Source organism: Typha angustifolia, chromosome 3 (genome assembly GCF_048772165.1).
Source record: "Typha angustifolia cultivar Huaian chromosome 3, ASM4877216v1, whole genome shotgun sequence".
In the NCBI taxonomy this organism is placed as follows: domain Eukaryota; kingdom Viridiplantae; phylum Streptophyta; class Magnoliopsida; order Poales; family Typhaceae; genus Typha; species Typha angustifolia.
Genome location: NC_133241.1, coordinates 780,769 through 794,874, shown reverse-complemented (window position 1 = coordinate 794,874; position 14,106 = coordinate 780,769). Strand labels below are relative to the sequence as shown.

General features: G+C 35.5%; 3 protein-coding genes across 7 annotated transcripts; all 3 read left to right on the top strand.

The window, feature by feature from the left end:
• Window positions 1-1,339: 1,339 nt before the first annotated feature.
• Window positions 1,340-6,243, top strand: LOC140758080 (uncharacterized). 5 transcript variants are annotated; one of them, XM_073094102.1, is made up of 6 exons: window positions 1,340-1,954; window positions 2,838-3,078; window positions 3,513-3,624; window positions 3,818-3,891; window positions 4,430-4,519; window positions 4,599-6,243. In XM_073094102.1, the coding sequence occupies exons 1-5, from the start codon at window positions 1,407-1,409 to the stop codon at window positions 4,514-4,516; spliced, it is 1,062 nt and encodes a 353-aa protein (XP_072950203.1). In that variant the 5' UTR covers window positions 1,340-1,406; the 3' UTR covers window positions 4,517-4,519; window positions 4,599-6,243. The 5 variants fall into 5 exon arrangements, 4 of the variants coding, with proteins under 4 accessions (XP_072950203.1, XP_072950202.1, XP_072950205.1 ...); XM_073094101.1 differs by having other exon boundaries at window positions 3,513-3,630; XR_012104072.1 differs by having other exon boundaries at window positions 1,341-1,954; window positions 3,513-3,630; window positions 4,444-4,519.
• A 295-nt stretch (window positions 6,244-6,538) lies between these two features.
• On the top strand, window positions 6,539-8,070 carry LOC140758081 (HVA22-like protein e). Its single transcript, XM_073094105.1, has 4 exons — window positions 6,539-6,721; window positions 6,839-6,865; window positions 6,975-7,097; window positions 7,605-8,070. Exons 1-4 carry the CDS (start codon window positions 6,675-6,677, stop codon window positions 7,831-7,833), a joined length of 426 nt encoding a protein of 141 aa, XP_072950206.1. The 5' UTR covers window positions 6,539-6,674; the 3' UTR covers window positions 7,834-8,070.
• A 2,829-nt stretch (window positions 8,071-10,899) lies between these two features.
• LOC140758286 (uncharacterized) lies at window positions 10,900-11,958 on the top strand. The gene has a single exon (XM_073094386.1). The coding sequence runs from the start codon at window positions 11,117-11,119 to the stop codon at window positions 11,771-11,773; it is 657 nt and encodes a 218-aa protein (XP_072950487.1). The 5' UTR covers window positions 10,900-11,116; the 3' UTR covers window positions 11,774-11,958.
• The last annotated feature ends 2,148 nt before the right edge of the window (window positions 11,959-14,106 follow it).

The window sequence follows — 14,106 nt, the reverse complement described above, 5'->3', positions numbered from 1 at the left end:
CTAAAAGAGAAGAAGGAAAGTGACTCTCATTCATGATTCATAACAATGGAAGACAAGAAGGAAAAGATGTCCTTTTGAGTTGATCAATAATGTCTCCTCTCATGGATGATGGAGGTGCACAAAACTCTTATCATGAGTCAGTCAGTCAAATTACCATGATCTCCAAAAGAGAACAAGGGTTGATGATGACTTTATCCTGACTCAATGACTAGTAGTAGTACAACAAGAATAGTTTTATTTTTAGTTTAAAGGAGTGGATTATTGTGGGTGGGGGGAATTATTGGAAGGGAGACCAACATCACAACATGGCATGTGAGTCCTTAAGTTTGATGCAGGGATTATGTTTGACAGGCATACCAAGAACAAAAGTGATCAACTCTCTAAGAAAATGTCAAAGGAGTGGTGTATGAAAATTAAGGTATTTTAATAATTTAATTAGTATAATTATATAAACCATATAAAATAAGAAAGATAAAATAAAATGTAATTCGTAAAATTATTTTCTATTCAATTTCGAGAAATATTCATATACAACGTGATTCTCTTTAACTATTTAAGTATAACCACCGATTAGGAGTAATTTATATTATAAAGTTAGACAGGTTGCAGGTGTTTATCACTTATTCCTTATAGCCTCTCGGGGGATCGTCTCTCTGTGTAATTCCTATTCTAATTTTTTTTAACCTTAAATAGATTAATTTTTTTTATCTAAAAATTTGTTATTTTAGGATAAAATATTACTATGCTCTAGTTTTACGGCTAGGTCGTCTAAGAAAATAAGTATTTACTAGTGGGGAAAAAAATTAGAGTAGTGAAAAATATACTATGAAACAGGAAAAAGGAAAATATTAGAAAAAAATTAGTTGTCTTCCTCATATACTCTAATTACATAGAAATGTTAATTACATCTTGAATAGAAACACTCTAATTAAGGTTTAACTTAACCATCCTGAGAATAATTTCCCCTCATAAAGCACTTGTTTAGAGCCCAATAGAGATTTAGTAAAGCCCAAGCCCACTTTTACGGCCCAAATATCTAGAAGAATTGGAAGCCCAAGCCCAATCTGTGAATGAGCTTGATGATAGCTCGCCAAAGTTCAAAATTACTTATACTTCCGCCCCTATAGTTTTGCAAATTTATAGTTGCATCCTATTACATTTCGAGAATGTAGGACGTGAGCCGTAATCATTGAGAGTATAGGGTGTGAAATGTAACTTTCCCATGCCCAACGGCTAGATACCTCGTTATCTTGTTCCGGCGGAACAACTTTACGTTCTTCCTATTCAATTTTACCACGTGTTCTTTGGCTCCCATCTGCAACGGTCTTCCTCCCTCTTCCTAATAGCTGAGGAAAAATAAAAAAAATAAAAGAAAAAAAGAAAGAAAGAAAGAAAGAAACCCTAAAATGGGGAAGCTCTTCTGCGATTCGAGCGCCGTCGCCGAAACCCTAGCTCCGCCACCGCCTCCCCTGCTCCTCCAATGGACGGATGCGACGCCTATCGCTGTTCCACCTCCGCAGATTGCGTCATTATGGGGCTCGCTGCCCGGATTAGAGGACCAGCAGCGTCGGAGCCTGGAGAAGATCTCGGACCGCGGAGTCTCCTGGAAGAATCCGGCGGACGAGGCGGCGCCGGCTGCCGTATTCCGATTAGAGCACGGCGGCGACGTGGAGGCGGACGGGAACTGCCTGTTCACGGCGGCGAGGAGGGCGATGGGATCGAAGGTGGAGGCGAGGGAGCTGAGGAAGAGGACGGTGAGAAGATTCTTGGAGGATTACGCGGCGGAGGAGCGTAAGGAGGCGGTGGACGCGGCGGTCCGGCATCTCTACTCGCCGGATCTGAAAGCCGGATGGGGGATACACATCGTCCAGGAGGTGAAGCTCCTCGCAAAGAAGGAGGATCGCGAGCAATTTGGCGTCGCAATCCAGGAGCTCGTAGATCTACGGATACAAAGGTAGCTATTATCGTTCTATCTTTTGATTTCTTCCTTCTTCCTATTTCCGTTGGCCTTTCTTGGTTCCCTATGTATTCTAATTCCTGTGTTGCCTTTAATTAGATTGGATTATATTATGTGAACTCTGGATCGGTGAAAGTATTGTGGTTGAGTCTTGCTTATATTGCACTAAAATAGTGAAATAAAGTAAATTCTTTCCTTTGTTAGGGAGAATATATTTGAACTTAGAAGTTTATCCATTAAACCAAGAAAGCGTTTTTCTGTTTCTTTTTTCCCAAATTCCGTGGTAAATTTGCTTAAAAACAGGATTTTGCCATCCTGCTTTCTAATTTTGTACGCATGTATTGATTATGATAGGGGCATGAAAATGTCAATTACCTGCATTGCTTTCAAATGGATTAGTTTTGACTTCTGAGTACTGAAGCATTATAATTTGATGGTGTCTCTTAGTATATGTTAAAGCTTACCATAACATGCCCACCCGCAGGTGGCACAGGTTTATATTACACGAATAACTTTTCCTCTAATGGGTCTAAGGTTGTACAGAACTTGCTCTTTCCAGATCCCATGCACTGGTGAGAGCCTTGAGTGCGGAAACTCTCTCTTCTTGTACTTTGGCATCGTCTCTAAGTTTCACTATACTACTTGCTATTGTAGGTTCATTTGTTATCTTGAGAATCCTAATACCATTCCTGCTGTAGGTGCTTTTGCAGTTCGTCAAAGATGTTCAATCGAACTAAATACCATTTATTGAATTGTATAGTGTTATTGTGCTAGACAGTAAGGCATCTAGTTTATTCCTCGATAGATCGTTCTTTTTTCACATGCTTGTTCTGATCTACCATGCTATATTGTGCTTATTACATTTAATTCTTTTCTGAAGGGAAGTGGCTGCAGAATCTATTTATAAAGAGAGATGCATATTTGTAAATGATGGGTCTAGTTGGGCAAAGTACATGTTGATCTCTGGCTCTCCTGAAGATGAGTACGACATTATAACTTTGCAGTACACAGAGGATGGCTTACTAACTGTGGACGAGAATCAGGATGGCCATGCTGCAGCATTCGGAGATGACATTGCTATTGAATGCTTGGCAACTGAATTTAAGCGGGAAGTATACGTGGTGAGTTTACAAAGGAAATTTACGAACTCTTAAATTCACTCGTGTTTTGGTCTATTTTCAATTTCAAAACCTGGTAGTTCATTGCTTCATTGCTATTTTGTATAGTATATCATCATATTTCTCTTATCATCAAAATAATAATTGAATAAATCCTATATCCAGTTTCCCGTTATGTTTGTGCACATGCACAACTCACAACCCATCTGTATGTGAAGTTTCATGCACATGGGTGTCTTTGTACTTGCTTTTTATTTACTTTGTGTGGGAAAAAAAAAGGTACCAGTGCTTCAGAAGAAGCTCATCTCTAGCACTGGGAAAAAAATTTATTAAAGGAACAACCTTCCTGTAGAAAATATAAATGCTTTGACGCATAACCGAGGATTCTTGAAGCACTTGTGGCTTGCCTTCTGAGTTCTCTATGTATGTATTATCAGGTTCAAGCTCATGGCTCTGATGCCATGGCCGACGAAGACAATTGCGTGTTCTTTCTTCCGCACCGGCCTAGGGGTCAAATCTGCGAAATTCCAATATTTTTGTTCATGAAGGGTACAGGTACTTGTGCACTTGATGCCATATTGAGCCACCATTCTCTAGCTCTATTTTTATGTTATCTACTATTCTCAGTTTTACTGAAAGTGAAGAATATATCGTGTAAAGGGAATCTTTTATACTTCTTTCACACCTACATACTCAACTATGTATTTTAATATTGCTCTTAAATGTGTCTTCTCATTCACAGGCTGGTGTGGTGCTGGAGCTGACCATTACGAACCTTTGGTAGCTACTCCAATTCCTTTTACATCTTCGGAGAAGGTTGCTGTTGTTCTCTGACGACCTGTTCCGATGTATTCTTTTCTAGGATTAGTGGTGGATTCATTCAGTCTTCATCTCGGAAATTGCCGAGCTATTTTTAAGAGTGGAGAGAAATAGTACCTCATTGCCAATTCTTTTTCCTTTTCCTTTTATATAGGATTTATTTTGATCAATAGCAACCTAATTTGCAGAAATTAACCTGCTTTAGTGGGCATCGCCCTAGCTTCTTTTGTAATGTTAGTTGTAGGTGTCAGTGGTAAAGAGAGTACCATGAGTTGTTAGATGCCCAACTTCCTCTTCTGTACCATCTGCCAGCATTCTTGGTGGATGTATCCTTTTGTTGTTCATCTCCTAGAAAAATATCAGATTAGGAAGTTGCCGTTTGTTGTTAATCAAATCAATTATTTACAATATGTGGAATTGGGCCTTTCATTTCTTTCAGCATCTCTATTGAAAGTGTGATTTGCCTTAGGTTTTCAGTATATAATGACTATTGTGCATTTAATTTGTATACATTTGAGTTATAATTTGGCTACAGTGCTTTGTAATCAGTGGCCATAAGCAGTGGAGCTACCAAGCTTCAGTATTGCATCCTATTAACAGTGAGCATATAAAGTATATATAAGTGGTATATTCCTAACTCAGTAGTTTGGCTTATATATTTTCAGATATGTCTTACTTACGTTAGAATGTGTTGAATATTGCAGTGGATGAGTACGTAGGATTATCTTTTTGACAGGAGTAAACGGGAATCTATTGATCGATACACTATCCGATTATTTTCAGGTATCCCGTTTCTCTGTAGAGTCCAAAATTTTGAAAAAAATTATGTATCACAAGAATAGCATGCCTACTAAGTCTGTCATAGTTTTCTTTTCCATATCGATATCAAGCCTAGAAATTATATATATATATCCAATATTGATCGTGCTTGCTCTGAGTAGATCCGCCAGGAAACCTTCTTCATAAGACGACTCACAATCTCCTAATAGTTGCGAAAGATTCAACTTGATAGCCGTCAAGAAAAATAGTCGGAGGTTTTATAACCAATGATAGAGATCTTATTTCATTATAGACATGTACAAGAGAACATCCATGGAATTCAACTCTCTTGTTTATTTCTCTTTAACCGCTAGGCCAGTGGGGCATTGGTAGTGGCTGTGGTTCATTTTCTATCTTCTTCGTCGATCTCATTTCTGGGTGGCGGCGGTGGTGGTGGGTGGGGAATCAGCTCATCTGAGCCACCTCTTCTTTGATCCCAAGTGTATTAATATTCCCATTGAGCTTTGCAGGCCTTGCTCCATTGGCATTGCCAATGGCCAATGCCATCATCACTACCACCACTGTACAAAGGATTGCTCTCCTCTCCATCTCTCAACAATGAGAGAATTTTTCTTGGTTTCTTTGCTTAGGTTTGCCTAATGGCTCACCCCTTTGCAGGCTTAGAGAATGAGATAGAGAGAATCTTATTGCAATCAATTTTATGATCTTTTAGGAACAACATTTATTATAGATTTCAGTGTATCTAATGAAATATAATGATTTTGAGACCGAATTTGGTTGTCAGATGAGTTGACTTTTTCGAGTCTCAAAACTAATCTTTATTTTGTTACAAATTTATTGAAGCCCATGGTAAAATAGGAAAGAGGAAAGTTATGAAAAGAATTCCTATCCACTTGTTATAAAATTAATTAAATTCTATCTAGAAGTGATTCTAACCATACCCTTAATTAAACTGTTGGATTTGTTGTTTTCATAGTAATAATTAATTGCCCATAATTACTTGCCATCTTGCTTGGATTTTGGCTCAGAGGTTAATTTCTCACCTTGTCTAATGTATTTACACTAGGGCTGTCGATTTATATATAAGTATAAATAATATATACATATATAGTAAATAAAATGTTAATTTTAGTTATTTGTTTAATCTGATAGAGATTTAATTCAAGCTAGATCAAAGTTAGATTTAAGCTTGAGTTGATTAATTTTGAGTCAGTCTTAAGTTTAACTTAAGCTAGTTAAACTCTCGTTGTCTAGGTTAAAGTGCAACGGTTGATCTTTTATTTTATTTTTGATAATGGTTCGTAGATTTTTAATACTTCATTAAGATCGGGTTACAATCCAAATCTGCTGGTGGATAAGTCCAGACTCTGATTTTATAGACTTGAGAGGATAGATCGGTAATTCTATGAGCCGCTATATTGTTTTCGCGACTCGTGAAACAAACCCTAATCCTAGGATAAATATTAATCCATCTTTTAGCACTATTGGGTATATGGACTGGTCTGTGCTGTTCACATGCTCATTAATCGCATTAACAGCACTTAGACAATCACTGAAGATATTGATCTTTTATTAATATAAAATTAACATAACATTCTTGCCCTTATGTATTAAGTCACAAGCGATATACTTTTTATGATATAAGTATGATTTTATAATTAAAATATCGATTGTATTTAAATTAAAGCGTAATTAAAAAAAGAAAAAAAAAAGAAGCTGAGCTCAGCTACCCAACAGCAATCTATCACGACACGTGTCTATAAGATTTGCCGACATCCTATTCCTTTTTCCTGTGTAGCTGATCTGGTCTGTGCTGTAGCAATCTGCCACGTGTCGATTTCAAACACCTCTGGCGTCTCGCCAAGTGTCCTCCCCTCTCACCCCCCACCTTCCTCACATCTAATTATATATCCTCTCTCTCTCTCTCTCTCTCCCCCTTAAAGACTTCAAAACCTCTCAATTAGAAATTTATTAGAAACTCTTCTCAAAAGGCTACAGAAATGGGTCAATTTTGGACAATCCTCACTCATCTCCACTCCATAGCTGGGTATCTCTCTCTCTCTCTCTCTCTTGTTCAATTCAATTCAAATTCAAATTCAATTCAGTTTCTAGCTCTTTAATTTGATGCTAATTCTATTGGTTTTTGTTTTTCCAAATCATGCAGGCCAAGCGTCATGCTTCTCTACCCTTTGTGAGTTAATTTTGATTCCGAATCAAATTGATTAGGATTATTAACAGTTTTAAACTTCATGTATGAATTGAACCAGGTGTGATTGAAATTTTGATTGATTTGAATTTAGATATGCTTCGATTCAAGCAATCGAGAGCCCGTCGAAGCTCGACGACCAGCAGTGGCTAGCTTACTGGATCTTGTACTCCTTCATTACTCTCTTGGAGATGGCTCTTGAATCACTCATCTGCTGGTATATTTATTGGCATTTGCATATAATATTCCTATGTTTTTAGTGACTTTGTTTTCTAGCTATTTTCAATATGAAACTTGGATATATATTTTTTCCAATATTCTGTTTTCCATATTATCTTGTCTAATTGGTATTATTCAAGTTAAATTGAGAGAATTTTAAAATTAATATATCGATTGTATGTATTTAATGGTTTTAATCATATCCGCTCAAATCCTATAATTATTGTTATATTTCTTCTAGGGTACGATTTAAAATGCACCGGTTTGAATATATATTTTGTTATTTGAAAAATACATTAGAAACTTTATTCAGCATTACATCATCAATTGAATCAATCCATTATTTAGAAACATTATTTCGAAAACGTAATTACATTCCCGTGAAACAAAACAAAATAAACACTTACGACTAGGGTTATTAGAAATCCACCGAACGGTATGCAGTCTCGACCAATAAAATTTCTTAGAACTTATGATTCATGTAATGTCATCTCTATTATTTCAGGATTCCCATATGGTATGATCTGAAGCTTGTGCTGATGGCCTGGATGGTGCTTCCACAGTTCAAGGGTGCTGCCTTCATATATGATAAGTTTGTTAGGGAAAAGCTAATGAATCATGGGGCTAAAAGAGAAGCTATCAAACCCACCCCCTCTTCCATTGCTTCTCCTAAAGACAAGGATAAGATCAAGAAGTTTGTCTCCTTTGGCTCCCATAAGAAGGTGCTTGGATGATCTAATAAAATGGGGTTTAGGAGGATAAAAATTGTTCTTTGAAGTGATCATAGTTCAAAGTTTTGTGATGTAAATTAGACTGCAGTTTAGAAGCATTTTTTGCATTCTAAATTGAAGTTATACTCCTCTTCTTTTCTTCTTTCCGAGAAAAGTGTGAACTTAATTGTGCCCCGGTTAAACTTATGAATAGGTGTTTTATTAAAGAATTGTATTCCGAGATATATACTACGAGAAGTATACATTGCTATATGTTTGCAAACACTCTACAAAAGTTAATAATGGGTCGAAAAACTTGAACCCGATCAAATACTAGTCCAGGAATGGATTGGGCTAAGATTTATCCAAGTCCGAGCTCAGTTTTATTTCGGCCCGACCCGGTCCATAAGCATCCCTAAGCTTATGCCATTAGGCGAGGGCTATAGAATCAAACTAAACTCTTCTCGCATCTACTCTTCCTATAAGGAATTATTCTCTCGCATGCGATACTCAACATTAACAAATGTATGCACTCCTCTTTCTTCCTATATAAGAAATTGGCATTCCAACCAAAGGAATAACTCATGGCTCCACTCTTGTCGGAGAATACTCTTGTTAGATAGCACTTTCATGGAGATACCCTTTGTCTTTCAACTACTACTTCTCTTCTGCTAGAAGTTGTGAGTTGCCATCAATCTCCTCCTCCTCTCATATTCCAATCTTTTTTCCTCGGACCCAGAAAGACTTTTTGGGTTAACCACTGTTTTTGACTCATTGTATTGCCGCCCATGTATTGTTTGTAGATTCACATTGCCCTACATACTTAGTCTCGAAGGGAAGAATGTCAAGTAGAATCTACAAAAGAGTTTTAGAATTTTACACTCTTGCTCTAATTCGGGTCGAACCCAACCTCGCCTTTGCAGTCTCATTGAACGAAAATAGAAAATAGATATACCTAACAAAACTGATAATTGTCGGATATAATATTTTATTAAAATTAAAGATTTACGTGTCGACATGGTAGATAGAGTGTCAATCAACGCTAACTCTTTAAACGAAAATAATTACCTCCACATCTTAAATCTCCACGCACAAGTGATTACTAAGCTTCCTCCCTCTTAGGTAACTCATTAAATGCGATATCCATTACGGATACGTAGGGATTTCTTAGTTGAATAAAATCCAAATATATTATAAAAAACTACAAGCAACTTAAATCGATCAGGTCTAAGATAATGAGCCACCGGAAGGGATAAGTGGATTAGTTAGTAGGTAAAAAAATTATTTAACTAACAAAAATTTGTGTACGTTGGTTTCTCAAACAAATCTCACTTTAGGTGGGACAGGCATCAAAATTAAAATTCATGTCAATAAGAACCTCCTACTTTAATACCATGTTAACTTACAAATTATTCAAAAAACTTAAATTATATAGAGAATGAACAATTTAACAATTTAAGTTCTATAGAATGGACTATCATGATCAATCCATAATAATAATAATAATAATAATAATAAGAGGAGAATATATATTACCTCTATGTAGTTAGGCAAAACTTTAAATTGTAATTATCCCTATACTTTTTTCCCCTTAATACTAATAATATTGCTATGGATTGAATTAAAAAAAATGTCATAACTTAAAAATCCCAAGCTGATAGATAATATGAGAAAAGGCAATGACATTGCTTTAATAAGTATGATGCCAAGGAAAGGAAAGGCAAAGGGATTGAGAGAAACTTAATAGTTAATAAATGTTGTAAGAAACTAGAAGACACTTCCACCTCATGAGTCATGACCATCACATTCCCTTTGCCATAAAGATGAATGCTTAGCTTTTTTACCACCTAAAAAAAGTTGACACACTCTAATGGAATCACTTCCATGTGTCACTCATGGAAGATTAATGATTTCCTATTAACTCTTAATCACAAAAATTAATTATTAGCAGGCTAGTGATGTTGACTCGAGTGGAATGTAACATGATTGTGTCCATATATACCACAATATTCTTGTTGACTTTTAGAAGAGTAGAGAGAGAGAACAAAGTTAGCCTCTGCCCTTGGACCCATATATATCCCCATGTTTCCTTACTCCCTAAGGCTTGGGGTTTTTTTTTCTTTGTTTCTTTCTCTTTATTTTTTCTTTTAATAAAAAAAAGTAAATGGGTTTAGGGTTATAATTTTAGATAAATTTTCAAAAAGAAATAATAATATAATTTTCGATTTACGGTATCACCTTACTTTTTTTAATTTTGCTTTTACAGAATTATCGATCAAATAAGAAACCTATACATACAATGATAGTAATCTAGTGATGCTAATAGAATAGTGCTGGGATTATCAAAGAGACTTATTATTACGTGAGTATTTGTGGATTCGAACGACAATAGCATCTATTTAACTGAAATATTTTTGCTTCTCATAGTAAAAATAGTAATCCGGCGATATATAATTATATTAGATTTATCACGCATACGACTCTTTATCATTCAATATTTCTTATTCTTTTTAGCAAATTAATTAGCCTATTAGGTTTTTAAATATATACACCGGTAGAGACGTAATACCCATCGCTGTTCAATTACTTAAGTTTTTAGGTCAAATAATATAAAAATATGATTTGGGTTTTTCATTTTCCTCCCTTTTCTCTCTGTGATTTTATTCTCTATGCTTTTTATTTTTCACCATACACGTAGCACCATAAGTTCAATGATCCAAAGTTTTATTTACATGTAAAAGCTTCATAGTTAGGTATCCATCAAAACACCAAGATTTTTCCCCTACCTTTAATTTGCACCCAAAAATAAAAGAAAAAGGAAGGCAATTGTAGAGAATTATGTATGTTTCAATCACTTGTTGGCTAGATTCACTCAAAAGAGTTCAAAAGATTGGGCCACTGCGAACTTGCCACGTACAAGGACAGGTTTCGTGTCTTAGATTCACCTCTAGGATTTAGGAATTTATCTATTAAATATAAGGACTTTTTTTTTCTTCCTAAAATGGATTAAACTTGAGAATTTCTAGATAATAGTTTTAATATTTTAATTGCAAATAGAATCCAATTAGGAACCAATCACCTTTTTATGGCTTCCTTTTTTATTTATTATTATTTTATCAAAAGAAACCCTTGGAAAGTAAAGAGAATCCAACAATAATTTAGAGGATCAAAGGCAAGCATGTGATTGAAAGCATCCAAAAGGAAACTTCTCTCCATTCTCTATAAAACCCTCCTCTTGCATTGCTCTTCAAGTTCATCACTCTCATGTGTACTACTTCCTCTTCTACTGACCAAAGATTTCTAAGATATGGATGCGGTTCAGATGGAGAAGCATCAAGCCATGAAGAGATATGGAAAGACCCAGGTGCTCTCAAGCCTCGTGGACTACTCTTCTAGAGCTGCAATGCTTGTTCTCCTCCTCTCGAGCCCGATTTGGCTCTCCTCTTTGAAGTCCTTCTTCTTGGTGTCTCTCCCTAGCATTGCGTCAGCCGTCTTCGCGCCGAAATGCTTGTTCATTGTGTCGAACGTCATCGTCGTCTTCCTCGTCGGCGAGTCGAAGCTCGCAAGGTCTGCGAAAGAGCCCGACATGTATGAGGAGTACATTGCGAGTAGCAGAAGCCTGCAAGGAGTAGTGGTGGCAAATGGCGAGGAGAATAAAGAGGAGATGGTCAGTGTGGCCATGGAGCAACGACCTTTGGATGATGAAGAGAGTATAGAGAATGAGGTAGAGGCTGTTGTTGAAGAGATAAAAGAGGAAGAAGAAGAAGAAGAAGAAGAAGAAGAAGAGAGTATAGAGAATGAGTTAGAGTCTGTTGTTGAAGAGATGCAAGAGGAAGAAGAAGAAGAAGAAGAAGAAGAGAGAGGATTGCCTGCAGAAGAGTTGAACAGAAGAATTGAGGACTTTATTGCAAAAGTTAACATGCAGAGGAGGCTGGAAGCAAGGATGCTAATTTGCTGTAGCTGAGGGATTAGGATGTTAAGATTGGATGAGTAAAAAATATTTTAAGTTATAGGTTATAATAATTTTAGTTTTGGTTTCAGAAAGGTCCTTTTTGTCAAAGATCTTTTGTAGATATAACACTAGCTCTCTATTTTTAGAGCCAGTTCATGAGAAAATAATATTGAAACTTTTCTCTTAACTTTCTTAATCTCGTTCCTAAATTATTCATATTCATGTTGAGGGAGGGGGTATATGGAGAAAAAGGACTTTGTGAGGGGTGTATATGCAAAAAGAGTCTGTGATATGGAAATTTTCGATATAACACCCTGCGTTTATTCTAATTCGCTATTTCAGCCCTCCCTTTTAGTAGAATGAGCGAAAGGCATATAGTACAAAAAAAGACGGTTTAAATTCTTTTTAACTGTAGGGTGATATATGCAAAATTCTTTAAGAAAAATATTCGGAAGTGGAGGGGAGTAAATGATGAAGAAAATAAGATGCTATTGATAACCAATCACAGGCTGAAAAGTACCCCAACTGTAGCAAATTCCTCCGCTGGGCCGTAGACGATCCTCGCCACACCCGTAGGAACGCTCTCTTTTACTCTCGCCTCTTTCGGGTGCTACCTTACAACTCTAATAATATTCTCCGTGACTAAGAAAGTTATGGGCTCAGCTCCAATTATAAATAATTATCATAAAAAAAAATTATTCAGTGGTTTAGAGGTTTGATGACTTAGATCAACAATTTTACTTAATTAATAGCTCAACTATACGATTTGCTTAAAGAATCAACTCGGCAGTACAACGACTCCATACATGAAGCCTAGACTAGGCAACTTAGTATATTGGCTAAAACTTAATGGAGGTCTAAGTGTCTTTATATCCAGAAAGAGTCGGCTCTTTGTGCAACCTATATCTAGCCTTCGGACTCTTAAATAATTAAAAAAAAATTTTAAAAATCTTTCCAAGGAAATTTATCTTTTCAAAATGGCAAAAATATTATTGTATAATTTAACAAAATAGAAGAGTCTAAAAGATAAAGCATTGGTATAATTGTCATTTTACTTTTGTTTGCTTATATTTACATACATACTATACTTACTATAGTTTGTTTTATGAATAATTATACTAAGATCATTTTCATATGTATCTTCTCATATTACTTTAGGTACATATTGACCTTCTAAACTCCTCAATATCATCGTAGGAATAAACCTTCGATCATTGGGCCCCTTGAGAGAAAATAATTGATGTATGTTAACATGATAATGAATGGTGTAGCTCTGTATATTTTAATGTGATAGTTTCTATAATAAGAGTAATTGATGGCAAAATAAGGCTTCCTATCTAATACCATCCATAGGGTCTTCTTTCTTTATCTAATAATATTTAAGGCATGATAAGCAATGTTTTGACTAATCATCCAAACCTTATCTAATTTTTTTTTTTTTACTTTCTATTATTTATTTCAGTGAGGTGTAGTATCGATACATATGGATATATTAAAAGTGGGAGAATTAAGATATCGCATACATTATTAATCTATTACTTTCGCCTCCTAGGTTAGATCATCAATTTTCTTATTAATTATCTGTCTATATGCAGTATATAGGAGCCCAATATCTGAGTTACTTCTTTATGTCGAAATATATGCTAATTGATAGAAGTAGCAAATTTTTACCTAATATTGTAACTCTACGCGAAGTATATTTAATATAATCAAATTTGTATTATAAACGGGTTGAGCCATCTAACCGGTTATTAAAAAGATCATATTTGTATATTTTAAAATTTAATCCATTTATATAACCTACCGATAATATTTATAACATGATCCGCCAACTAATTTATCATCGTCATAACTCATTTGCGACTGACTAATTTATTTATATCAAAATAATGCATATAACTCGTGTAACTCGTTTAAGAAACGTCAGTGTTCCTGTGGTTTATATTCCAACCCATTTACTTCTCCTTTTTTAAAATCTTTTTTATGAAATCCTAAATTACTAAGTTAGATAGCATGTATAGATACTAATCATAGATTAAGTGAAGATGTAAGGACGTGTAGTGCACTCAAAAAACATCCACTAAATGCATCAAGAAATTGCTTTCAAGGCAGCTGAGATGAGATGGATCACTCCAAATATTATTTAGTTGCAACTACCAACCGTCCATGGGTTCATCACCCTTTCGTGCTACTAACTATAATGCTTGGCATTACTAATTTCCAAGTAGGAGACATGCAAGCCAATCCCACTGGGGCACCATTGGTGTGACTGATTTCAGAATATAAATTCCAAGGTTGGGTATTTAAGATTCATAATCATATCAAATTTAGATTAATTAATTCCA

Bases quoted from the DNA above. Each gene is read 5' to 3' on its own strand.
- LOC140758080 (XM_073094101.1), top strand. From the start codon at position 1,407: ATGGGGAAGCTCTTCTGCGATTCGAGCGCCGTCGCCGAAACCCTAGCT. The intron at 1,955-2,837 runs GTAGCTATTATC...TCTTTTCTGAAG, and splicing joins GTAGATCTACGGATACAAAG to GGAAGTGGCTGCAGAATCTA. The intron at 3,892-4,429 runs GTTGCTGTTGTT...ATTTGGCTACAG, and splicing joins CTTTTACATCTTCGGAGAAG to TGCTTTGTAATCAGTGGCCA.
- LOC140758081 (XM_073094105.1), top strand. From the start codon at position 6,675: ATGGGTCAATTTTGGACAATCCTCACTCATCTCCACTCCATAGCTGG. The intron at 6,722-6,838 runs GTATCTCTCTCT...CAAATCATGCAG, and splicing joins CATCTCCACTCCATAGCTGG to GCCAAGCGTCATGCTTCTCT. The intron at 6,866-6,974 runs GTGAGTTAATTT...ATTTGAATTTAG, and splicing joins GTCATGCTTCTCTACCCTTT to ATATGCTTCGATTCAAGCAA.
- LOC140758286 (XM_073094386.1), top strand. From the start codon at position 11,117: ATGGATGCGGTTCAGATGGAGAAGCATCAAGCCATGAAGAGATATGGA.